The sequence below is a fragment of the Anabrus simplex genome, chromosome 1, assembly GCF_040414725.1.
Source record: "Anabrus simplex isolate iqAnaSimp1 chromosome 1, ASM4041472v1, whole genome shotgun sequence".
NCBI lineage: Eukaryota > Metazoa > Arthropoda > Insecta > Orthoptera > Tettigoniidae > Anabrus > Anabrus simplex.
In genome coordinates this window covers 633716456-633742461 of record NC_090265.1, presented here as the reverse complement: position 1 = coordinate 633742461, position 26006 = coordinate 633716456, and the positions used below count along the sequence as shown (strand labels likewise).

At 37.8% G+C, this 26006-nt stretch overlaps 1 protein-coding gene across 1 annotated transcript in view; it reads right to left on the bottom strand.

The window, feature by feature from the left end:
• LOC136857238 (PDZ and LIM domain protein Zasp) overlaps positions 1–26006 on the bottom strand; it is an 87636-nt gene that overhangs the window by 23728 nt on the left and 37902 nt on the right. The window contains exons 3-4 of the mRNA XM_067135726.2: positions 23905–24056; positions 15149–15221 (exon numbers count right to left, since the gene is read on the bottom strand). Of these exons, the coding sequence (XP_066991827.2) occupies positions 15149–15221; positions 23905–24056 (225 nt within the window). The remainder of the gene's footprint in view (positions 1–15148; positions 15222–23904; positions 24057–26006) is intronic.

The following is a 26006-nucleotide window of genomic DNA, read 5'->3' as shown; positions in this document are numbered from 1 at the left end:
TTGTATCCCACTGGGAGCATTTTTGTGATAGCCAAAGTTGTCTAAGTTGTCAAATTGAGATTTACAATAGTGAATATGGTTTGACGAGCCATTCCACAGGCTGGATTTGATTAGGATTATGGTTCGAAAGCTGGAAGAGACCAAGAGTTGGTACCCAGATAATTATTAAATTTAAGTAAGGATAGACAGGTAAATTCGAACCAAAGGCACAATTTAGGAATCTGGCAACCTAACGTTCAGACAACTTGAGTCTAGAGTCCCATGTTCATTGCTACGGATGACAGTAGACGGACATGAAAGGGCAAGGTTTCATCGGAAATCGTTTATTTAAAAAACAGAGTAAAATCTAAATGCATTACGTTAGGAATATCGGCCAAAATGTTTGACTTAAACTGTGTTAGTTAGAATGAGAAACACATAGCTGACAAGTAAGGCGTGTCGTAGTAATAAAGGAACTCTATTAGTGAGAGAACTATAAAAAGATTTCTCTAATGAAGTAGAATGGTCGATGACGTGTCCTTCAGACATGTGTTGATCTTGACATAGCCTGGAATTTGTGTGCAGAGCAAATTTCAATTGCCAGTAATGATAATTTTATTTGATTTAGAGTAAGACTAGGGAACTTAAGATCACCTCAGTCTTAAGTAAATGGTGGTGATATTTACAATAAATGGTGATGATTCGAGACTGGTAGACCTATGCTGGAATATTAGCCTTGAGTTGGAGGTATTTATGGTTAAATATGGCCCAGTGCTGTTGTCTAGTATTTAGCTTAGAGCGCAAAAGACAGGTGAATTAATGATGTTTGAATTATAAGAATTTGGATCCACAATATTAGTAAATCTTTTCAAAATTAATGATGACGCGTTTGTTATGTTATTCACGGTAGAACACAAAATATCCCAAATCAATAGGAAGCTTCTATATGGCGATTTTGAGGCCATGTTTTCTTTGTGTGATGATTAACATAAATTAGAGAAGCTTATCAGTAAAATTAATATCATTAGTATGGAGTACACAAGATACGGAATAAGACACTAGGCATCGGGGAGCATCCCTGCGTTTTCTCAATATACGTTTTTGGTATGGCGATGACGCTGAAGGATTTGTTGGAGGAGATGGACAAGAGGGCAGAGCAGGCCGAGATAAGGAAGCATCAAATATGTTAGATGAACAGTTTAAGCAAGCGGCAGATAGGACTGATGAACAGTTTAGACAGATAGTAGTTAAAACTGAGGAGCAATTCAAGGTAGCGACCGTTGAGCTAGAGGGAAAAATTGACTTTGTTCGTACGTGTTGTATTGAAGGTATGGAAAAATTAGAGAAACACCTACATACAGTAGAACATAAAACACAGACGCAGATTGAGAAAATTAAAGACACTGTTGAGGAATAGCCGGTCAGGTAACAGAACATATGACTAGCACTGATAAGCGACTGGGAGATTTATCGTCTACTTTAGAAGAGGTTATAGCGGAAATTACACTTCAGCGAGGTGCAATTGACAAGCTGCGAGTAGATACGGAGATGAGCCTGGAAGAGTTCACTACGGACATTGGTAAACAAATAATAGAAGCTCAACAGAAGATGGAAGATAAGATTGACCTGAAGCTTAAAGTGAAGCAAAGGGAGTCCGAAGACAGATTGAAGGAAATAGAGAATCAGCTTCGTTCTGAAATGCAGGAGGACATTTAAGAGACTGGGAAGGAAGTTAAGAGTATGATAATGGCAGACGGGGAAAGAACTAAAGAAGACTTACAGGTACTTGGTTCGAATCTGGAGACGTGGACAGAAGTTTCCCAGAAAAGTCAAGTTAAAATAGGGACTATAGAAAAAGAAATAGCCTACACGAAAGATAAATTGGAACTGTTAGACTTGCGGACTGACAAGGAGCTCAGTAAATTAAAGTGTGCTGTTCAGCAAAGCAGTATGGAAAAGGCGCCGAGTCAAACAAGTGAGAACATTGTGCTGAGTGATATTCTACACTTACCGTGCCAGAAGGTTCATTGTTTGACTCCCAATGAGACCTATAATATTCCTATATATAATATCTTACGGAGTAGCAAGGAGAAGCCACGAAAATTCACGGGAAACAATGAAATAACGCCAAAGGCTTTTTTAAGAGAGATGGATGATTTTCTATCAGAGTATAGGGTACCACCTGACCGCCGATTGAGAACAGTAGAGAAATTTTTGGGTGACTCAGTTGCGGAATGGGCAAACAGTTTTAGATACACGTTTACCACATACGAGGAGTTCAAGGAGGCTTTCCTTAAGAAGTTCTGGGACGTGTCGACACAACAGTCATTACGAATGGAGCTGTACTCGCGCAAGTACCCAGCTACATCCCCAACGAAGTTCTCCCAGTTCTTTATTTCACAAATAATAAAATTTAGGGATTTAGACATACTACCTAGTGATAGCGAGATGATCGCCACGATATCTCGGCAATTACCCATCGAAGTACAGAGGACATTGATCGCTGCTAACATCAGAACGGCAGCCGAAGCGGAAGTGACTTTGCAACAATTAGACCTAACGTCAAGTCAAAATCAGCCAAGGTTGAGGCATGATGAGGCTATCCATATGTTGGAGGTAGAAGAAGGAAGTAATCCACCAAAAATGAGGAGGCTCAAACAATGCCTCGTGAGCGAACGAATGGAGAGGCTGTACCTCGGGAGGGAAATTGACAGCGGAGAGACTGAAGAGATAACTACAGGAGATCTAACTCTCAAGAAAATGTGACAAATCAGCAAGGATATAGTTATCAAAGTGGGCATAATGGGAGGACTTACCGTTACATGTACCGGAAGTATAGTGGACCCAGAAGGCCATACTATCGCTGGGATGAGAAGGAACGACATCCAAGAACAGTAAGAGGAAATTACCAAATGAACCATGACCAGAGAAGTGAAGAGTCAAGAAGGTATATTGAAGAGTTGAGGGGAAAAAGGCAGGAGGAAGACCGTTGGAGAGGAGCCATACAGGCTAGTAATAATGAAGACTGTCATGGAGCAGAAAATATTGCTTACAGGGAGCATCGCGTAAGACAGCAAGAGAATGGATTGAATCCCAATGCACCCAATTATGAGGGCAGAGGGACGGACAAAAAAAGCACAGTAAATAATGAGGAAGACAGCCTGAATTTGACCGATGGGGATAATAATGAATGGACTGTGGTGTCCGTAAACAGTTGGATTGTGAGGCCAGAGGATTTACTTGAAGAGGAAGTGCCACAAAATTATCAATCTGTTAAGTGTCTACCCATAATATACGCCAGAGCTGGTCATTTATGCGTAAAAACTCTGGTGGACACAGGAGCGTTGATTAATGTAGTGTCTCAGGTACTGATGAACGAATTGAAATTGCGGATGAAAGTACTCACTATTCTCATATCAAAATTAAAAGTTAGAGGAACTGTGCCGGACAAGACTGCTGTATGTAAGGAGCAGGCTCTTTTGGACATCAGATTTGGAAATTTAGTCATGTCACATCCATGTGTAATTTTACCAAAGATGGAATTTAATTTAATTCTTGGAGCAGATTTTCTTGGCGAATATAATGCCTTGATAGATATGGGAAGTAATAACATAATTTTTCGGACACAACATTCCAGAAAAGAGCTGAGATTGGATCAGGTCGAAGAAAATGTTGGAGATGAAAGAATTTGGACAGCATCTGTAACTGAGGAGAACAAAGAATCGTTTGAATTCCCAGTAAATTGGATAGAAAATAGTAATGAGCTAGCAGAATATTTTGAGGCCATGACCCTACATTTAGAAGCCAAGGAAGTAGAGAAATGTTCGAAATTATTACCAGAGAAATTAGTTGAGGCACCGGTGAATGAAGAAGCCCGTGGAAAAATGAAGGAAATTTTGATACAACATAAGAATGTATTTGGATCCAAACCAGGAAAGATACCTAACTATAGGTACAAAATTATTGTGAACAATTGGGAACCATTCAAACAGAGGCCATATCCCATTCCCGAGAAGATATTTCCTCAGGTGAAGGAGTTGGTAGATGATATGGAGAATAATGGGATCATAACCAAATCACCTACACCATTTGTAAGTCTTATCTTGACTGTTCCAAAGGTAAATGGTTCTGTGAGGGTATGTTTGGATGCTAGAGAGATCAACAAGTGCCTAGTCCCCGAGTATACGCAAGCTCCAGCAATCAAGGACATTTTAAAGAGGTTTGGAGGCATGGAATACTTCGGCACCGTTGACCTGACCTCCTCGTTCCATCATATTGAATTACACCCAGAATCTACTGTAGTATGCTGACAGGTTTCATGTTCAACAATCAGACATATCACTTCTTAAGATTACCATTTGGACTTAAGAACTCAAGTTCAGCATTAATCTGCGCACTGGAAGACAATTTAAGTCCAGACATAAAAGCATTACCATAATTTACATTGACGACATAATTTTCTGTTCAAAAACAATTGAAGAACATCTGGATAAAAGCAACCATCTTTTGGCAGACCTCAACCATTGTAACTTCAAAGTAAATTTAGAGAAATCCCATTTTTGCAGTAGGAGCACATTATTCTTGGGCCATGTCATCGATGGAAAAGGGATCAAGCCTAACCTGGCAAAGATATCAGCAATCCAGAACTTCCCGAAACCTACCAGAGTTAAACATATCAGACAGTTTTTAGGACTTTGTCAGTTTTTCTCTGACCATTGCAAGTTGTATGTGGATACTGTAGCATCATTACAGGAACTTTTAAAGGTGAACAACTGATGGAAATGGGGAGAAGACCAAGATGAGACCTTCAGAAAAACCAAAGAGATGTTGGCAAGAGCAGTGAAGCTAGGCTATCCTTCATACGACCGCCCTTTCATCATCCAGACAGACGCCTCAAGTGTAGGCATAGGAGCCGTTCTATATCAGGAAAACCCAGAGAACGAACCAAGGATCACGTACCTGGCATTTACGAGCAGGAAGTTGCGTAACCATGAATTAAAATGGACCATGACAGAACTAGAAATGCTGTCAATTGTAGTCGCCCTAGGTCAATGGAAAAAGTATATCTACGGATTTCCGATCATAATTCGAACTGACCACAAGGCATTAACATTCATCTTAAAGTCAAATGTGGGTAGCGACAGGATGTACAAATGGTCGTTATTTGTGCAACAATTCGATCTGACATTAGAACATTGTCCAGGAAAACTGAACACCGTGGCGGACACACTTAGCTGAAACCCGGATGGTATTGAAGCTACTGTAAACCTAGCTATTTTAGGCGAAGAAGACCAACACATTTAGGTAAGCTCCCAAGTTTAGGACAAGAACAGAAAAATTACGTACCAACTACATTATCAATTGATTATTTCAATAAGGAAGTCGAACCTGGTACACCAAGATTTTTGGAACCACAAAAGAAGCCAGCCCAGTATCATTACTTTAATAACTTACTACACAAATTCATTGATGAGGAGCATACCAAATTTTGCATTGTTGTCCCACCAATATTCCAGATGGATCTGATATGGTTAGGGCATCATACCACTGGACACGCGGGTATAGAAAAGTAACAGCTACTCTGCAAGAGACTTTCATTTGGCCCAGGATGAGGCGCATGATTCAGCAAGTTTTGCGAACCTGCGACACATGCCAACGTATCAAACCCAACACCTTTCTATTAAAACAACAACCGAGACCTGTATTGCCCACAATGCCCAGGAAACTGTTTGCTGTTGACTATTTTGAAGCATTGCCTGCAGGACGCCGTACCATGAAGTATATTTTAGTTTGCATGGACGTATTCTCTAAATATGTAACACTATGCCCAGTACAAAAGGCTAATACTAAATCCTCACTACATCAAATTAAGAACAAAATTATTCCAAGAATGGGTAAGCCAGAGAGTATACTGAGTGATCACGGGCCACAGTTTACCTCGCCAGCCTTCAAGAGGGAGTTAGAGAAAATGGAGGTAAAACATGTGTTGAGTTCGATTAGACATCCGGAGTCTAACCCGAGTGAACATGTCATGAGAGGGATAGCGAAGTACTGTCGAATCTTTATACCAAGGGAAAATTGGAAGTGGCCAGATGTTGTACCAATTATCATGGAAAGTATTAACTCCACAAAACACGAAAGTACCAGACAAATTCCCAGCATTATTCACCTTAACGAGTATCCACAGCGTCCCTGACATGATAAAATTCAATGTCCAAATGATCCACGGCCGTCTGCAGAAATATGCATAAGTGAGACAGCAGAGAGATTAAAGGCTCAGGCAGATAAGAGGCTACGGAGAGGCCAGAACAAGCGCTTCCATCGACAGCTATGGGCTGATGAGCTTGTATTGATAAATCATCCCCAGAGCTCAGATGTGTCAACCCATTTTTGTCAAAAGTTTGCCGAACTGTACATAGTTCCATATAAAGTAATTCAGGTGTATGGAAGCAATTCATATAAAGTTCGAAGCTTAGACAGATCAGTAGAGAAAGTTTTCAACTCTGCCAACCTTAAGCTTTATTATCCCAGAGGTCAAATCAGAATTGATGACATACCGGAAGATGAAGAAGGAGAAAGAGTAGAGAAAGAAAGTGAAGAGGATGGAGAAGAAGAGGAAGACCCTAATGACGGTCCAGTAATGGTAGAAGGAGACAACAACGATGAAGACATTCAGAATGTCAACTTCACAGAAATGGAAAGAGCTATTCATTCAGAAGAAGAAAATTGTGAAGAATGTGGCAGCGTACAGCGACGTTTTCACGCACTATTAGACGTGTATTATAACATCCGTCAAGACAATGAGTGATTATGGGACGAAAATGTAAACCTGCGAGACGGCAAATAGCACTAAAAGAAAGAGATTCCACATACCCAGATGACAGTATACAGTCAAATAATATATATAATAAATAAATACTCTGTATTCATTTTTTTTTTCCCGGAGTAGGAGAGGGATGAGCCGTATCCTGACGGCCCATAAGAGATACTCGGATTATTATTTGACATAATATATAAATTTTATTGGTATAAATTTCAGTCATATATGGTAAAGCAATGAATCGCAGGAAAGCTGTGGCCGGAAGTCTATGGAGACATCAAGTCGCAGGATATTGCGTGATAATTCCTCAGGACCGTGAGAAAGTCTTGGCGTCACCAGGAGTTGGGACATCTCAGCACGTGTAAAGGATGCTGACCAAGAGAAATATTCAGCCAATGAGAACGCGGGGATGTGGCAAATATGGAGTCTACATCGCGCGAAGTCATAGTCCCAGATTAACCATCATGAAAGGTTGCTTGAAATAAATTCTGTTATTTGCTGGATTTCCACATGTCTACAAGTGAAATATAATCAGGAGTACAATATAAAAATAATAGGAAGATAATTGATGTTATTTGAACTGTGTTTTATAGGTATGTTACAATTAATATGTGTCAGTATGAATGGCAAGCACTCTGATTGGTGGTTTGTCTAGACATGTGAGAATCCCATAGATACAAGGGCGTTAGCCATGCTTCCTTAGCACCTCAAGCTCTCGAGAGCGTCACTCTGATTGCGTAAGCTGATGTGATGTGAACGTTGTTCGGTGTGCTCCGAGAATTGTCCGTGAAAGTTGCCAGGTGAATGTATTCAGTAACAATGTATGGTTTAAGACCAATAAACTGCGTTTTCAGTCATGCAGTTGAATAAATTAACTGGTGCAGAATTAAATTGCAGTATTATAACGCGAAGTTCACTACTGATAATGATAATTAGCCGCAGTTTGGAAGTGAAGAAGAGAGGCTCAGTCGTTTCACATTTTTGTGTCGGTCGCGTTTTGCGAGGAACTCTCGATCCGTACCGCGAGCTGCTCTCAATAACTGTAAATAGAAACTCTAAATGTATTAAATTTCAAGTGTTTACGTGTCATTGTGTTGGCTGAGTTTATACTTAAGAAGGGTTGTTCGGCACGTGCAGAATTGAGCGGTGAAGAAATATTCATCCAAACCTTCTGTGCTGCAGTGTTCAATAACTTTCAGCAAGAAGATGGCACCACTCATGGAAGAAGGAAGATTGTTTCTTTGTGTTAAGGCAGGGATCAACACGGAGTAACCACCTAACGCCACAGGGATGTGAGCTGCTGCCTGTGTCTGGAGAGTCGTCCAAGATAAGGCGCATGTTTTAATTGTGGAATGTTATATGGGTTATGTTAAAATACTAGTGAAGTTTAGTGTAGGGATTTTATTTAACGTAAAGTAAGCCTGACGGCATGTAATTATTTCACCTCTGTAATGTTGTAGATATGGATAAGAGAGAAATGCATGATCTCTATATTTTTATTTTGATTTACGACTAGTTAGATGGGATAATGAGGCAGTTTTTAGGATTATTTGTTGTTAATTTATGCATGTTAATTTAGCTTAGTATTATTCCAATTTTTCCTTGTATATTAGTGCTAGGAGGATTAGATTGACAAGTTCATCCAATTTCCAAGTTAAACTCTTGCTACGTTGAGTGTAAATTCAATTTTAATTTTGATCATTTAGATACTTAGTATCAGTTAAATTGCATGACGCATGGTATTTCAGAAGCTGACCCGTAAGGAGCTGCATAACAACGTTGAAAGAATAGGATCTTCTGATTTAGGCTGGAAACTGTTTTGCCCAATGATTGTACAGGAATCGAACCTGGTCTCATAATATAAAAGGCTGATGAGAATTGTAATGGATATAAGAGGTTATATTGCATGCCTGATGAAGTGAAAGATTGGTGTGCAGTGAATATGTACCTGCGATTGTCTTCTGAGAGGTTATTAATTATCAGAATTGACGGAATTGATTCCAGACCAATGAGTCTGATGTGTGTAGTAAATTGTCGAAGCATGCTAGGAAGGAGTACGATTGTACGTGAGTTTCCGTGTAGCCAAAGAAAGATGATATTGCCTCACAAGCTTATGAGATGGTATTTCCGTGATACAATCTTGGCAAACAGAAACCAAGCCTTAGTGCAGTGTTGAGTTCCAACATTTCCTTTTAGCTCACAGCAAGCAGGAAATACGTGATGGATGATCGCGCTATGGAGTGCGCAAATGCAGCAGAAGAAGGCAATGTTGCCCATTGCTTTACATGCTTTATTAGCATAATAATATGTTTTCTCTTACAGGATGGTGTTTTATGATATTTCATGTTGTTTGGATATGTTGTCTTGTTGTTTAATGGGGAACAGCCCGAGTGCTGAGTAATATTGATGGTCCATCTAGTTCTCACTAGATCCTTTTGTTGAACTGCATTTCACGTCGAGTCAGTGTAGTACGTAAGATTTCCTTCTCTTTATCCAATGTAAATGGATGTGATACTTTGCTTATTTTTATGCATTGTAAATATAGCATCGGGAAATGCCAATAGTGTTTTTCATAATTCATATCATGTTTCATTGCGTCTTAATTTTTCTTTTATCGTAATTTTCTTTTATATAAAATTTTTCTTTTAACGTTTAATTTTGCGACGACTCAAAACAAATTAACAACCCGTATCAATGTGATACTTTAAAGTGTGTTACTCCATCTAAAATGAATTGTATCAGTATGTGCAAACGCATATTATTATATAAAATGAACAATGGACAATCAGAAGAAGATCATTTCTAAAAGTTTACAAATTTTTTTATTGTTGTACTTGAAATTTCATTTCACGTTTAATTCTTTGGTTAATTAATGTTTTTAATGTCCATTTCTTTCTTTAATTTTGAGATTTTGTTAATGTTATTTTTATTATTTGATTCACTTGGTTTTCTATTACTATGATTCGGGGATATTTGTGAATAAACTCATCCTACCCCATATTATTGTTTCTCATTCGAGTTATACCTCCATTTTCCTGTCATTTACTTATAATTAAGTGAGGAACATTGACTTTTAGCCTGGCCTATCAACAACCAACCCACTTTCTGCCCAACCCTGAGTTAGTCAGATGTTTATACAGGAATGGAGGCATCGTCCTAGAGGCTAATTACCCCTGGGTACAGTACAGTATGCAGCGGGAAATTTAGGTATTCTAAATGGTTGGAAAGAGGGCAACAGGAAGGGGAAGCTGACTTATGTTACAGAACAGGGAGGAAGCGTGATTGACATAGTAATAAGCTCAGAAGATATGTTAGAAGAAATCATAAGGATGGAGGTAGGAAATTGGGTTGAATCACATCATTTTCCAGTGTGGGTGTTGATAAAAAGGGGGGTAGGGAGGGACAAGAAGAGAGAGTTAAAGAACAGTGATATACTGGGGAGAGGGTACATTAAATATAAATGGTCAGAGAAAGCAAAACGGGAATTGGATAAGATAATAAAACAGGAGTTACAATTAGTAAGGTATGGGTGGGAGGTTGCGTTGGAGATAAACAACATAGATAGAGCCTTAGAACTGATTTTATATTCAATCAAAAGGATAGCTCAGATAGACAGAGGCAGGAGGAGTAAGAGCAGAGAGGGGGAAGGCTGGTACAGTAAGGAGTATGAGGAATTGCTAAATAGGGTTATGGGTGCATTAAGAGAGTACAGGAAAAAAGGTGAGAGTACAGAAAGAGAAGTTTTCTGTAAATTGAGAAAAGACTACAAAAGGGAAATCAGTGAGAGAAAAAAGTTATGGATGAAAGAACAAACGGAAGTGATAAATAAAGAGTGTAGGACGAATAAAATGGAAAAAATTTGGGAGAGAATAAACAAAATTAACAAGGATGGAAGGAGATTTAATAAACCAATTATCGAGGATGAGCAGTGGGTGAACTATTTTAGTGAACTACTTGGGGGTGGGGGAATGAATGGTATAGAGAGAAGAGGAAGAAGTTATTTGGAGAGATAGGGGGGGGGGGGGGTGGTACCGATATATGGACTGGACAAAGAAATTTCAAAAGAAGAAGTTATTGAAGTGATAGGTAAAATTAGGGGTAGGTCTGCGGGAGGATGCAATGGTATTAATAATAAGTTTTGGAAAGAATTAAGCAAAATGGGCTGATGATAGAGGGCATAGTGAAGTTATTTAACAAGATTTTTGAGGGGGGAATGTATGCAAAAGAATGGGAAGCAGGAATTGTATGTCCAATATACAAGATAACAGGTAATAAAAACATCACTAACAATTATAGGGGTATAACACTGTTAGATTCTCTAAGTAAAATTTATACAGGAGTTTTAGCAAACAGATTAAGAGACTGGGATGAAGAGAATTTGTTTTTGTCAGATTTCCAAGGAGGCTTTAGAAAAGGAAAAAGAATGGTAAATGACAGTGAAGATGATTCTGGATAAATACATGAGTATGGGAAGAGGCAAAGTTTATGCAGCGACAATTGATTTTGAAAAAACATTTGATATGATAAACAGAAGTGCATTAATAGAAAAATTAGGTAGGATGGCGGTTTCTGGGAAGATGATACATGCAGTGGAGGTGATATACAGTAAAAGGAGGTCAGGTGCTGTGTTAAGTTGGAGGAAAACAGGTTAAGTAGGCCATTACAGTGTAAGGTAGGTTTAAAACAAGGTTGTAAATTCTCCCCAATATTGTTTATTTTATTCATTAATGACATTTTGGGTGGACATGGTGGGAATAATTGGATGGCTTTGGTTCTAAATGGGGTGGAGATACCGGGTTTGATTTTTGTGGACGAAGTGGTATTGTTGACTTTAACTGCTGGTGGGATGCAGCAAGTTTAAATGCAATGTCAGAATATGCAAAGGAATGGGCCATGAAAATTAACGGGAATAAATCTAAAGTGTTAGTAATGCAGAAACATAAAGGGAGAATAAAAGAAATGACTTGGATGGTCCAGGGAGAGAAGACTGAACAAGTAAATAAGTTAGAATACTTAGGAGTAATTTTAAACAGAGAGGGGACATGGGAGGAGCAAATTAAGAGAGCAAGGGGAAAGAGGATGGCCGTCTTAGCCTTAGTCAAAATTTTAGTGGCTAAATTTCCGGGAATAAGCTATAAAACGGTGAGGTTAGTCTTATGATCAGTAGTATTTGGCAGGGTAATGTATGGGGCAGAAGGTATGCTAGGGGCTTTACGTCGCACCGACACGGATAGGTCTTATGGCGAGCAGAAGGTATGGGGGCTGGAGGAAAAGAGGGTTAACTTAAGTCAAATTGTGAGTAACTTTGGTAAGGAAGTGATGGGGCTCCCCCGGTGCACAGTAAATGCTGGGGTGAAATTAATGTGCGGAAAAGAAATAGAGGTTGAGTGTGTGATAAGGGTAGTCAAATACTGGATGGGTTTGAAAAGAGAGGAAGGAGGGAGGGTGCTTCAGGCGGCGTATGAACAACAAAAGAAAAACATGTATAAAGGTGCTGGCTAGAAAAAATTAAACTATACTTGGAGAGGGTGGGAATGGGGTACATGTGGGAAGAGGTTTGGAAGAAGAAGTTAGGGGACAGAGGGTGCTTTTAAGGAGGGTCAGAGATATTCAAAGACAGAAATTGATAGAAGAGTGTAGGAACAGAGGATAGCTTAGTGTTTTAACAAAGTAATGGAAGTGTCAGTGTTAAATATTAGGAATGTAGATAGGTTGAACAGAGGAGGATTACTATGGTGCTGATGGGATTATACAAGAATAAGGGATGGACAAAGGATAAAGAAAAGTCACTATGCATAATATGTGGGGCATCAGGAAATGATCTACATTTAATAGGTAATTGTAATTATATGGAAAAAGTAAGAAATAAACTTTTGATTGCCAATAAACAGGAATTATTAGAAAAAGGGGATGAGCAAAAAACTGTAGGGTGGATTACCCAAGAATGGAAAGGAATTAAATAGGTATTTATGTGCAGTAAGGAGAGTTTGTGAAATAAATTTAAAAGAGGAAAATTCATAATGTTATTTGGGTTTGAAATAGGTTAAGCGACGGCGGTGAGGTTTATTGGCAAGCCATGAATGTATAAGACTTGAAAGTGGATGTGAAAGAAAGTGTAAAGAGCTAAGAGTGTAAAATGAGAATGAATTAGAGGAGTGTGTAAGAGTGATGAGTAAAAGTTAAATGTAAGAATTTGTAGGAGATAGGTTTGTTAAGGGTGGTTAAGTAAGATAAGTATGGTTATAAAGGTGCGTGAAGTATGAGTGAAGGATTGTTAAGATAAGGGCAAAAGTTAGAAGGTTTGATTATATCAGACTGTTAAAACTGGAGATACATTGTAAATGTGGAAGGTTTGTAAAGTGTAATTAAGATGGGGGTAGTGGTAAGATATTGTAATTTTGGAAGAACATTCTCATGGTTTTCGATTTGGACAGTTGTTATTAGTAGGCTATGTACCTGATATTGTTATATTTTGTTATGTGTGTCTTATTTTATTGTGAAAGTTTACATTTGTTAATTAGTCTGTTGACAGTGCAAGTGAAATTTGCTCAGTGTAGCTGTATCTTGTGCTTTGTGAATAAATAAGAAATATGAAATAAGATAGGACATGTTAATATTGATATGGCAAGATATGGACGTATATTTGAAATAATAGTGGTAAGTAAGTTAGATAATGAAAGACATGACACCACTGTTGACGCACAAGTGCACCAGGGTGCATACATAGTAGTAGGAACTGCTAAGTCAGTAGGTGATCAAGACGAAAGGTAATAAGAATTAGGGCACATGCGCTGTGGATGATGAAATATTAAGTTAGCAGATCTGGAAAGCAGTGCTCTGCTGAGGATGGCAGGTCTTGAGTAAATAAGTGTGTGTAAGAGCTAAGGTAGATGTATAAGAGGGAGATGAATGGGTAGTGTTACTATAATGAGGGACCGGACGTGTTGTGCCTCACCAAGAAGGGACGGCACAGATGGCCAGTAGTTTTAGGGGTGGCACCTCACATGTGGTCTGGTCTCCGGCAGTGTGAGGGGTCACTAAATAACATTAGAAGTTTAGAGTAAGTTAGTTATAGGGGTGGCACTTACATGAGGCTTGGTTTTTCTGCACATGTGAGTGACCACATAGTAGACATGGTAGTTTTAGGAGTGGCACCTCACATGTGGTCTGGTTTCCGCCAGTGTGAGAGGTCACAAAATTACGTTAGGAGTTTTTTTTGCAAGTTGCTTTACGTCGCACCGACACAGATAAGTCTTATGTAGACGATGGGACAGGAAAGGGCTAGGAATGGGAAGGAAGCGGCTGTGGCCTTAATTAGGGTGAAAATGCGAAATCACAGAAAACCATCTTCAGGGCTGCCGACAGTGCGGTTCAAACACGTCAGGAGTTTAGAGTAAGTTAGTTATAGGGGTGGCGCTTACATGAGGCATGGTTTTCTGCCCATGTGAGTGACCACACAGTAGACTTAGTATATTTTTATTTTTTATTGTTGTTTTGTAGGTAGGGGAGGGGAGGGGGAACGTCACAAGAGGGAGGGATAGGGCGGTCCTATCCCAAATGTAGTGGGTAAATGTTGATAGATAGAGGTCGAGAAAGGAGAGAGTGAGGCAGGGTACATATGCAGTGTGGAGCTGGGCTTCAGCACACAGGTAGCCTGTCGCCAAACGGAATTATGAGGATCTTAACTTTGTCAACTGTATAGAGGGCCGGATGTATCATTCCAGTGAGGGGGGTTCTTTTTTTCCTCACCAGGGTGGGACAGCACAACCGGGCAGTGGTTATAGGAGTGGCATCTCATGTGTGGATTGGTTTCCGCATGTGTGAGGGGTCACAAGAATTAAGTCAACATATTTAGAGTTATAGGGATGGCGCTTATATGTGGCCCGGTTTTCTGCCCATGTGAGTGTCCACATAGCATAGGTGTGGTGCTTACATGTGGCCCAATTTTCTGCCCATGTGACTGTCCACCTAGTAGATTTTTTATTTTTTATTTTTCATTTCTTATATTTATTTATTTATTTATTTATTTATTTATTTATTTATTTATTTTTTTGCTTTGTAATGGGAACATGTATTTTGGTGGAAAGCCTGTAATGTTCAACATCAATAAACATTGTACCTCGAAGTGCTATAGTTCTGTTGTGAAATATTATTAGGTTTAGTTATTTACCTCCAAGTGCTGTAGGTCTAGTTCTATTTGTGAAATAATGTTATAAATACTGGCAAAACATATGTTTTGACATCTCAGGTCCTATTTTTTTATGTCTAACTCAGATACAGATAAATATCAATGTAAAAATAACCCATGGAAGAAATATTATTCAGTTCTGAGGCTGAACTAATACTCACATTGGGCATTTGATGAGATGGTGGTGGTGCTGCCATAGATGCAGGTTTTGTCTGAGGTAAAGCAGGAGAGTTTCTGAAAAAGAAATATAATGAAAGTTTATTACAGGGATGTAAAACCAATAACATTAATTAAAAGTTACGTGTAGAACTTGAATTTCTATGGAAATATAAACTTTCAGTAATAACCTATGTAATAATATGTAATGTATAGTATCTATTTAAAACTAAGTGAGATGGCTATGTGGTTTGAGGCGTGTAGCTGTTAGCTTGCATTCAGGAGACAGTGGATTTGAATTCCATTGTTGTCAGCCCTGAAAATGGTTTTCCTTGGTTTCCCCATTTTCACACCAGCCAAATGCTGGGACTATACATTAATTCCATGGTTGCCTTCCCTGCCCTAGCTTGGTCCTATCCCACGATCGCCAAAAGACCTGTCAATGTCGCCTATACGTTAAATGTATCGTACCTCTATAATGAGTTTAACTCATTTTACATTATTTTCATGTAAAACATTTTAGATTCTGTGTTATCTCCTAATTCTGTTACATGTATATCAGATATGTATTTCACCTATATGAGCCATGGCTCAGGTTCCTTTTACAAAATAAATAAATGAATAAAATAAAATAAAACCATCAATCCCACCATGCAAATCCAGAAATGTGATAACAATTTTTCATTGGAGAAGGATAAAAGAAGAAAGCCAGGCTGAATAGCTCAAATGGTAGAACACTAGCCTTCTGAGCTCAAGATGATGGATTCAATCACAGTTCAGTCCAGTGGTATTTGAAAGTGCTCAAATACGTTAGCCTTGTGTCGCTAGATTTACTTACACATAAAAGAACTCTTGTGGGACAAAAATCCACCACCTTGGCATCTCCAAAAATCCCTCAAAGCAGTTAGTGGGACATAAAATTTCCCACTCCTATCTCTTGGGTTTAGGTGGAACCAGTATCATACCTCACATGAGGTCTAAAATGAAGTATGGAATCATTATTTAGTATGCATTCTTACAGGAAAAATAACAAAGGGCACATTGAATAAGACACATATTAGGGGCCTCATATGAGATTTGTGCAAACAAGGGTGTAAATTTTATACAGATTTTCTTCAGCTTATCCCTGGTTAATTCTGGGGTTTCTGGAGCCTCCCAGGTTCATTTTGGTTGACCTTATAAACAACCAATTTGGTCTTTAGATATAAATCATGTGATTTCCAAACTTGTTGGTTGAGGTTACCAAAGGCAGGAGCAGCTTTAGTGATATGTGTAGCAATCTTGGCTTCCAGCCTGTTATCACTGTGAATCATACTTCCCAGTTTATCGAAATGATGTCACTTCTTCAAGTTACTTTCTAAGTAGTTACAGAGGAGTGTCGTTTTTAGATGGACCACTAGCAGGTTGCTTCAGTACCTGGGTCTTAGAGAGATTGATCACCAAGTGAAATTTACCAAGTGGAATATCTAGTTCATCAAGATACTGCTGTAATTTTCCATTGTATCAGCCATGAGGCATACATCATTGGCACAGAGAATTTTGAGTATATGTACTGTAGTTGGCAGACTATGCTTTGATCTAAGATGGGAGATATCAAAGATGTTTTTGTCAGATCTGACATTCAAAACAATCTTATCGTTGCAGTTTTGAAGGGCATCATTCATCACGGTTGCAAAGTATAATGCAAAGAGAGTAGGGACCATAACACATCCCTGCTTGACACTACCAGTAACTTGGTACTGGTTGTGGAGCTGCTACCATGTTGAACTCGGGCCTTCATGCCTTCATGGAACTGATACACGATGTTAGCAAATAATGGAATAAACATAGTGACAGGTCAGCATCAGAAGAGGGAGACTGGGCAAGTTAGTCATGCAGTTAGGGGTGCACAGCTGTGAGTTTGCATCTGGGAGAGAGTGGGTTCGAACCCCACTGTCGGCAGCCCTGAAAAATGGTTTTCCGTGGTTTCCCATTTTCACACCAGGCAAATGATGGGGCTGTACCTTTATTAAGGCCATGGCTGCTTCCTTCCCATTCCTAGGCCTTTCCTATCCCAATGTCGCCATAAGACTTATATGTGTCGGTGCGATGTAAAACAAATAGTTTTTTTTAAAAAAAAGAAGAGGGAGAAATAGGAAGGAGATAAGGACAAACATAAAATTGGATAGATCATGGGAGATAACTGATGATGAAGAGGGCTATTGGACTAGGCAAAAGAGTTGTTGAATGGGTGTCTAAATTTCTAGAAAATAGAATTCAGAGAATGAGAGTAGGTGAAGTGTTATCTGATCCTGTAATAATAAAGAGGGTGGTCCCAAAGGGCAGTAGTATTAGACCTTTATGTTTTCTTATATATATGTATGTAAATGATATGAGTAAAGAACTGGAATCACAGATAATGCTAGGTGTAGATGATGTTATACTGTATGGAGCAGTAAACAAGTTACAGGATTGTGAGCGACTACAAAAAGAACTAGACAATGTTGTGAGATGGACAGTGGATAATGATATGGTGGTGAATTGAATGAAAAGTCAGGTTGTAAGTTTCACCAAGAGGAAAAGTCATCTCAGTTTTAATTACTATATTAACAAGGTGATAATACTCCAAGGGGATCAGTGTAAGTACCTAGGTGTTAACATAAGAAATGATCTTCATTGGGGTTTTCACAGTATTGGGGTTGTGAAGAAAGGTTATACCAGGTGTATGCATAAGTCTTTTCTGGTTTCACTAAGAGATGGTGCCGGTGAACAGCACGCAGCATACGAATTTGACACATATGTCAGTTTGTTCGTCTAACATTAACCTACCAACACACACAAGATGAATCTGCCAAACACTAGCGTCTGTGTTGTATCATTCAGTGATGTTTATCAACGTTTGTGCCTGAAAAAGAACATTTATGGCATGTATTGCTTTTCTTATTTAATCAAAAGAAAAAGGCTGAGAAAAGTCATCGTCTGCTGGTAGAAACATATTGTCCCCGTTAAAAGTGGCGATATTATGAATATTTTCAACAAGTGGAAAGTAAAAGTTTTATTGTCTGCTTGGAGCTGCAGCATGTCATTTGGGGAGTAGTGGCGAGCTAAGAACGAGTTTTTTTCATCGTTCAGAGGGGTGATACACCGGCAGGACTGTGCCAAGGTCAGAGTAAACCACGTGACTACCGCTGCACGCGCGCAACTCACAATCTGGAATAGTCTGAGCCAATTAAATGAGACCATCAGCCAATTACCGTTCTCGTTGAAGATCACACCTCCCAGGCTGATAATATAAAAAGGCCTTGTTTCGAGTAAATCGCTCTCTCTGAATATCCTGCTCTTACCCTGAATATTCTTCGCTGTGCTGCTGTGTGGAAGCTACGATATCGGACCATGTGGAGAAGTAATTTCCAGTTCAAGTCAACACCCGTTTTGCCAGAATTTAGCGAGAATTAGTGAATTCCTATGGAATAAAAATGCCTTAAGAACCAAGTTAAGTGTGACTGTGTAGACGAGCTATTAATATTCGATGTGTGCTTGTGCAAAATACTTAATTTTGTCATCTCAGTTACAGCTTGTGACCGGCGTTCTACGGAAGTCGTCTTAGAAGTTGAACACCTCAAGATGGACAATTCTGCAACCACCGACTACACAACTTCATCGAGGGACACCTGCTACAGAGCCTCCATGGAGCTGTAAAAATGTGAGGCGTATCTGGTAATTGGAAGGAGACTGACCGGAGGAAAATGCTGGAATAATTGACTGTCGACGGGAATCGAACTCCATCTAAAACTTGAGTACCCTTTAATTTAATTTATCTGTCTTACCTTTTGTACAACTAGAGGTCTTTCTTCTTTAAGTCGTAGATCTATTAGTTTGTTGTAGTTAGAAATATTTCATTTTTCCACTTCTTAAGGTGTCGTGGTAGACTAGGTACGTGTGAATGAAATTTTGAATCTATTAGAGTAGACATGTAGGTTGTCTTTGAATGATTTCCCATGCTTAGGAGCTTTATACTTAATAATCACTGACCACACGATAAATCTACTTTCCTTGTAATGTTGAAAGTTACTGGACTGAAATTTGCGTGTACATTTTGAGTGAATAGGGTCGAACCTAGTGTCTTTCAAGATCACTTGTTGTATTTATGATGAAGTCATCTAATTTTTCGATATTCCACGAGGATCAGTAGATGTAATAATCACTTAAATAATAATAATATTGACTAAAGATCGGGTAAAACAGAATTAAACGCTCGTGAGCCATAAAATTACTGTAGAGTCCTTATATGTGAGATTGAATGTGCTCTGTTCATGAAGGGTCTGAAATATGACCAATCCTGAGGGATATTTGTTGTATAATTGAGCAATTGATGATTTAATGATGATATTTGACTTATTCTTGTGTATTGGGAGTGCAAGATAGATTATAATTATTGGAGCACGTGTTGCGAGTGTATTTCACAGGTAGGGAATAAAAATAATACGATTAAGGCTCACGCTCGCGATAATTTCAACCTGAAGCTCAAACGATGGTAGTGCTTATGGATTTTACTAGAATCTTCCATTATAATTTCAAGAGTTAGATGAACTTACGTTGATATGTGAAATGTGTTTCTACCAAGTGATACCCATTACTTCGATCACTAGCCACCATTAATGAAGGATAATTTCAGTACACAGATTATTTTTGCTAGATATTACGCGTCCTGACCACTCGTAAAAATCATGAATAAACTTGCCAAAACAGAATTCGATGTAAATAATGTACATAAAAGACGTGTTTCCTAGTGTGAATGTGTGTGTGTATGTGAATATGTATATTTCTCTTGTATCATGTTGGTCCCATTTAATTTGATCTGGTCGTGCACTTGCTGCGACGCAGATTACACTCATCGTTGTGTGTTGCCTTAAGAAGTAATTTTCATGCCCTTAAGGGAAATTCTTATCAACTTAAGTCGAGGAAGACTAGAAAGGAATTTATTTTCTTAATTAGCGAGATTTAAAAGGAAAGATCATCTCGTTATTTTACGAAGGCACTCGATTTGTAAATAAAATTCATTTAACTAGCTCACACGTGGATAATGTAAATTTCTGACACATTTATAGTTGAACTTTGAAATATTTTAAGATTAATTTGAATGGAAATGAAATACAAGGATCAGAGGTAGAAGTCGTCAGCCGCATGATTACTTTGAGTTATGGTGAAAATAAGTCATAATAATTAATTGAAAATAATTATTCTGGAATGCTAATGACGATCATTAGGTAAATGATGCAGTGAAAATTAATGAGAACACGATCGTGTGACAATGAAACATAGGTTAATTAAATGATGAGGAAATCAATAATAATAATAATAATAATAATAATAATAATAATAATAATAATAATAATAATAATAATAATAATTAATTATTTTTGAGAACTTTGAAATCAATTTTCATTTTCTACTGAAGTTCATGTTGGTGTCATTGGCTAATATTAAACACTGTAAATGATAAATTCAGTTGAGTACATCTTAAAACCACGTGTTGAGACTACTTTGAATTGGTGAAACTTTGAACACATTTATTGTAAAGCCCTCGTTAACAAGACAGTTGTTAATTATTTTACGAATCTATGTGTTAATTTTTTAATTCTTTCAATCAAATATTTTGATTTGGAAAGGCAAGTGGCCTAATTATTCCTTTGGTTTTCATTACAGCACAGTAAGGCTGGAGGTTAAGAACACGTGTCACTCTAAATCGAGGAGGAAATGCAATATCATGAAAGTTCTATGTTATAAAACATATCAGCAAGAATATTTTCATTTGTTGTTTGCTTATGTGAATAAATGTCAGAGTGTTGTTTTAACATTTCTTTTTATCCTGCTTGGTCATCAATCCTTAACATCCCTTAAATGCCTCTAGAAAGTGATAGCCAACGATCGAACGGTTCACCTTGGGATCTCTCGCTCGATGGCTGGGCTTAGCTCGGGGAAAATGGGGGCAATATGGTGACCACGCTCCATCGATTAAAACATGCGAGACATAGTTTCGACAATTTAAACGTGGTGATTTCAATGTGAAAGACAGTGCACGCTCTGGATGATGAACCAAATCAAATGCAACAGCAATTGGCACATGCATTAAATGTGTCACAAGAAATAATCAGCAGACGTTTACGAGCAATGAGGAAGATCAGTAAACTTGGTAAGCAGATCCCACACGATTTGAATGAATGGCAAATGGAAAACCGCAAATCGCAAAGTCACTTGTAAAATGCTGCTTCAACGCCATGAAAGAAAATAATTTCTTAACCGAATTGTGACAGGTGGTGGATTTATTTTGAAAACCCTAAGCGGAGAAAATTGTGTCTGTCACCTGGCGAAGCCAATTCCTTCAACGGCAAGGCCAAATCGCTTCGGCAAGAAGACCATGCTTTGTGTCTGGTGGGACCAGAGGAGTATTGTGTATTATGAACTCTTGAAGTCTGGCGAAGCCGTTAATGCACAATGCTATTGCCAACAAATGATTAATTTAAATCACATATTGATTGAAAGATTACCGGACAGGGCCAGAAGACATGGCAAAGTGATTTTGTTACACGACAATGTGCCGTCTCACACAGTAAAACCAGTGAAAGACACCTTAAAATAGCTTGGATGGGACATCTTTCTGCAATTGCCATACTTTCCCAAACTGGCACCATCTGACTATCACCTGTTCGCATCAATGGAGCACACGCTCACAGAGCAGCACTTCAGTAATTTCGGGGAAGTTGGAAAATGGCTCAATGAATTGCTTGCCGCAAAAGACAATCAGTTTTTCTGGCATAGTATTCATAAATTACCTGAAAGATGGGCGAAGTGTGTAGAAGCCAATGGCCAGAATTTTGAATAAACAAAAAAGGAATTTCCCTTGAAAATTACATGTTTATCACAAAAACTGGCAAAAACTTATGCATACACCTGGTAGATCTGTTCACATGGTTATGAGGGTATTTAGGGCTTGCAGTAAGGATGCAATGGAGAGGGCATTTAAGTCTCTGATATGACCCCAATTAGAGTATGGTTGCAATGTATGGGACCCACACCAGGACTACTTGATACGAGAACTGGGAAAGATCCAAATGAAGACAGCACAATTTGTTAAGGGTGATTTCCGACAAACAAGTAGTGATACTAAAATGGTGAAAACGTTGGACTCGGAAGACTTGGAAGTAAGGAGACAAGATGCTCAGCAAAGTGGTATGTTCCAAGCTGTCAGTCAATAAATATTGTAGAATGACATTAGTAGATGAATAAGCTTGAGTGGAGTTTTTAAAAGTAGGAAAAATCATAATATGAAAATAAAGGTAGAATTCAAGTGGACAAATTGGGCAAATATTCATTTATAGGGTGATGAGTAACTGGAATAATTTATCTAGGGAAATGTTTGATAAATTTCCAAGTTCTTTGAAAATATTTAAGAAATGGCTAGGTAAACAAATGATAGGGAATCTGCCACTTGGGCAACAGTCCTAAATGCAGAACATTGATGATTGACGATTTGTAACACAAAAGGAAAAGGAAAACCTCATATTCATATACTGCTGTCTTCAAACAGATGGTCTCGCTCCTGTGTACCTATTCATGTTCCTTTCTATATATGACTTGAATTTGTCACTTACTGGTTCCTTTCCATGACAAAAATTACGTTTCATTGGTTATCACCAGGATATTTAAGTACACACTAGCAATAGATCATGGATAAAGTTAAAACTTGGAAAGCTGGTAAAAATCAGCTAAAGAAAACCATGAAAGTTCATATTTATACAGTACAAAAGTTCTGGCAATTCTCCTCTGGCAGATGTGAGTGTTTTCACTATGTTATACAGGATGAGTCTCTGCTCTATGGTAAAAATTAGGGAGGTGATACAGAAGATTAGAAAACCCCAGATGTATCGTCCAATTCTATACCGTTTTTTTACCAGAACTTTATGCTGCTAAGATAGCAATTGTGTATCCAGACCTGCATCTGATGGTTCTAGTGTAATTGTCAGATACTCAATAACACTCATAACATATACATTTAAGCATAAGTGTGAATAGAGAGAGTATATGATACCCTACTGTAATATGCAGGCAAACTATTGATGAGTGCACCTCATGAACAGGGTCTATGCTGGGCTGGGCAAGAAATGTTACAACAGTTGCCAGAAGAGAAATTCCATTGGCATATATGCAAACTTGCTAGAGACTGTGAAACATGATGTAAGTTCTCCTTCAACTTTAATAAACTGTAATTAACAAACAGTAGTAGTGTATTGGACCATCCTTCTTGGCTTACTATCTCCTTATCATCACTCCCGTCATCTCCCTGTATTTCTCAACAGAGAAGAGACTCACCCTGTATTCAACAAATAAGAATCATGGGAATTTCACATTCAGAAAGTAGAAATTAAATTACTAGGATTCTAAAAATCTCCTTTCATGGACAGAATCACTACTCAATAAATTTCTCAGACAGAGCAATACAAATAAAACTGAAAAGAACAGAAAACTTTCAAATTTAAATCCAGAGAGAGGGCCTTGGAATAACTATTAAACAAATGAATTGAGGCTAGAACAGATTGAAGAAAGTACCAAGTATGTAAGATATTTTGAAAGGCAGTGACTGAAGCTTTTCAAATCACTATAAAAGTTAGAATCCTATGATTTGATTTCGTAGGTATCTTTGTTAAAATTCCAAGTTTTGAACATTATATCCTTTCATGAGTAATAAAAGAGAACTAACACTTATGTTCCTGTATCTTCTTACCGGACTACTGATAGAACAAAATTGTTTCCTGCTTGTATAATAACTTCATGTGCTTCCCAGTGAGTCAGATTTTGTAATGGCTTCTCATTAATAGCAACGAAAATATCTCCAGCTCTCATTCCTGCTCCTTCTGCAAGACTTCCAGCTGTCACCTATAACATTTATAGAGTGCTCAAAAAAATAAATAAAAAGATAATAAATAAATAAATAAATAAATAAATAAATAAATAAATAAATAAATAAATAAATAAATAAATAAATAAATAAATAAATAAATAAATAAATAAATAAATAAATAAATAAATAAATAAATGAATGAATGAATGCATGCATGCATGCATGCATGCAGACAGACAGACAGACAGTACATTTACATGCAGGATTCAGATCGATCTGAGTACACTTCCCGTATTGAAAACGCCATGTAAACGGGGACTCAATTCGGATTGAGTCTCAAGGTCGATACGGTAAAATCTGGGATTGTATTGTACTCAGTTCGAATTGAGTTCCATGTAAACGCGGATCATAATGAGATCGTATTGAAAACAACTGCGCACACAGTCCATGTTTGTTCTGACAAAATCATCATCATTAAAGTTCTGTCGAAATATAAGCCAGAAAATATATTTACCTGTATACATGATCAGCAACTGCAATCATATTATAACTGAAGTTAAGAACTTCATTTTGGTCCGTATTGAATCTAGATTTACACTATAAATTGAGGATAATTATGTCCACCTTTTCAATACAAATACAATGTGACATCATTAACACATCACGAATATATTACCTTTCAAAAAATTGGGACCAGTTTCGGCATTATTTGTATGCCATCATCAGCCATAGGAAACTTTGTGACAAGGCTTAAGTACAATATTAACATGACATACAACATAAATATATATATAAAAATTGACCATATTCTTACATAACTATTAAAATTTTTTGGTGTACTCCTTAAAACTTAAGATTAAAACTGGTAGCATATTATATGCAACATATTATGACATTACTTCTATACAATTTTTGACTAAAGTTAAAGCTTTTGTCAGGTTCTTTAAATATTACCAAATGCTGATTAAGCATCCAGTTAAAAAATAATTTCAATCTTTGAAAATTTTTATAACTACTAGGCGTTTAAAGGCAATTGTGCATTTTGGTCAAAAATACCTAAAACTGACATGTATTAAAATGAGTTCACCTATTATCAAATTGGAAACAGTAACCTATTTGTACTAGGTGTAGAGATATGTTACAGTATAAGTCTTTGGTAACTCAATGTCTTTCGTTAATGCAGTTTGGTTATTTAACAACAAATCGAGTAAAATGATAAGTTCGGCTGATATTATTTTAGACTTTAAAACATTATTTGTCCATTATAGAGGTCCCTTGCAGTAAAGATTTTTAGTGGGCAAAAACAGTTCCTTTTAGAATTGATTACAGGTTCACTCTGTACTTAAGCCTTGTCACAAAGTTTCCTATGGCTGATGATGGCATACAAATAATGCCGAAACCGGTCCCAATTTTTTGAAAGGTAATAAATTCGTGATGTGTTAATGATGTCACATTGTATTTGTATTGAAAAGGTGGACATAATTATCCTCAATTTATAGTGTAAATCATATTATAAGACGGCCAGCCCTGGCGATTAGGAAAATCACGATAACCTTCTGTTGGGGGTAAAATTGGAATGTGCGTTCTATCTATTGCACCAATTACATAGAATATCACACATACTTTCAAAATTGAAAGTTATCTCCTGGGCTTCTACTTCATTTGGCGTCTTTAAATTCTAAGAGGTGATATCGATTTTACTACAATTCTGCATCGTCTGTATACGTAGATGTTGCCTGGCGGATTCAATATGATACTCAAATACTACATGTAAACGGGGATCGTATTCAATACGGTAAGTGTACTCAAATCGATCTCAATCCCCCTGTAAACTTACTAATACATACATACATACATACATACTGAAAGCATGACCTTTGTGCCCTAAGAATTTTAAGTATGAAAAGTTACTACATGAGGCCCCATGTCAATTGATGAGGGGCTTGAACATTTCTTGATATCACGGCAGTGATACGTGGCAAGGA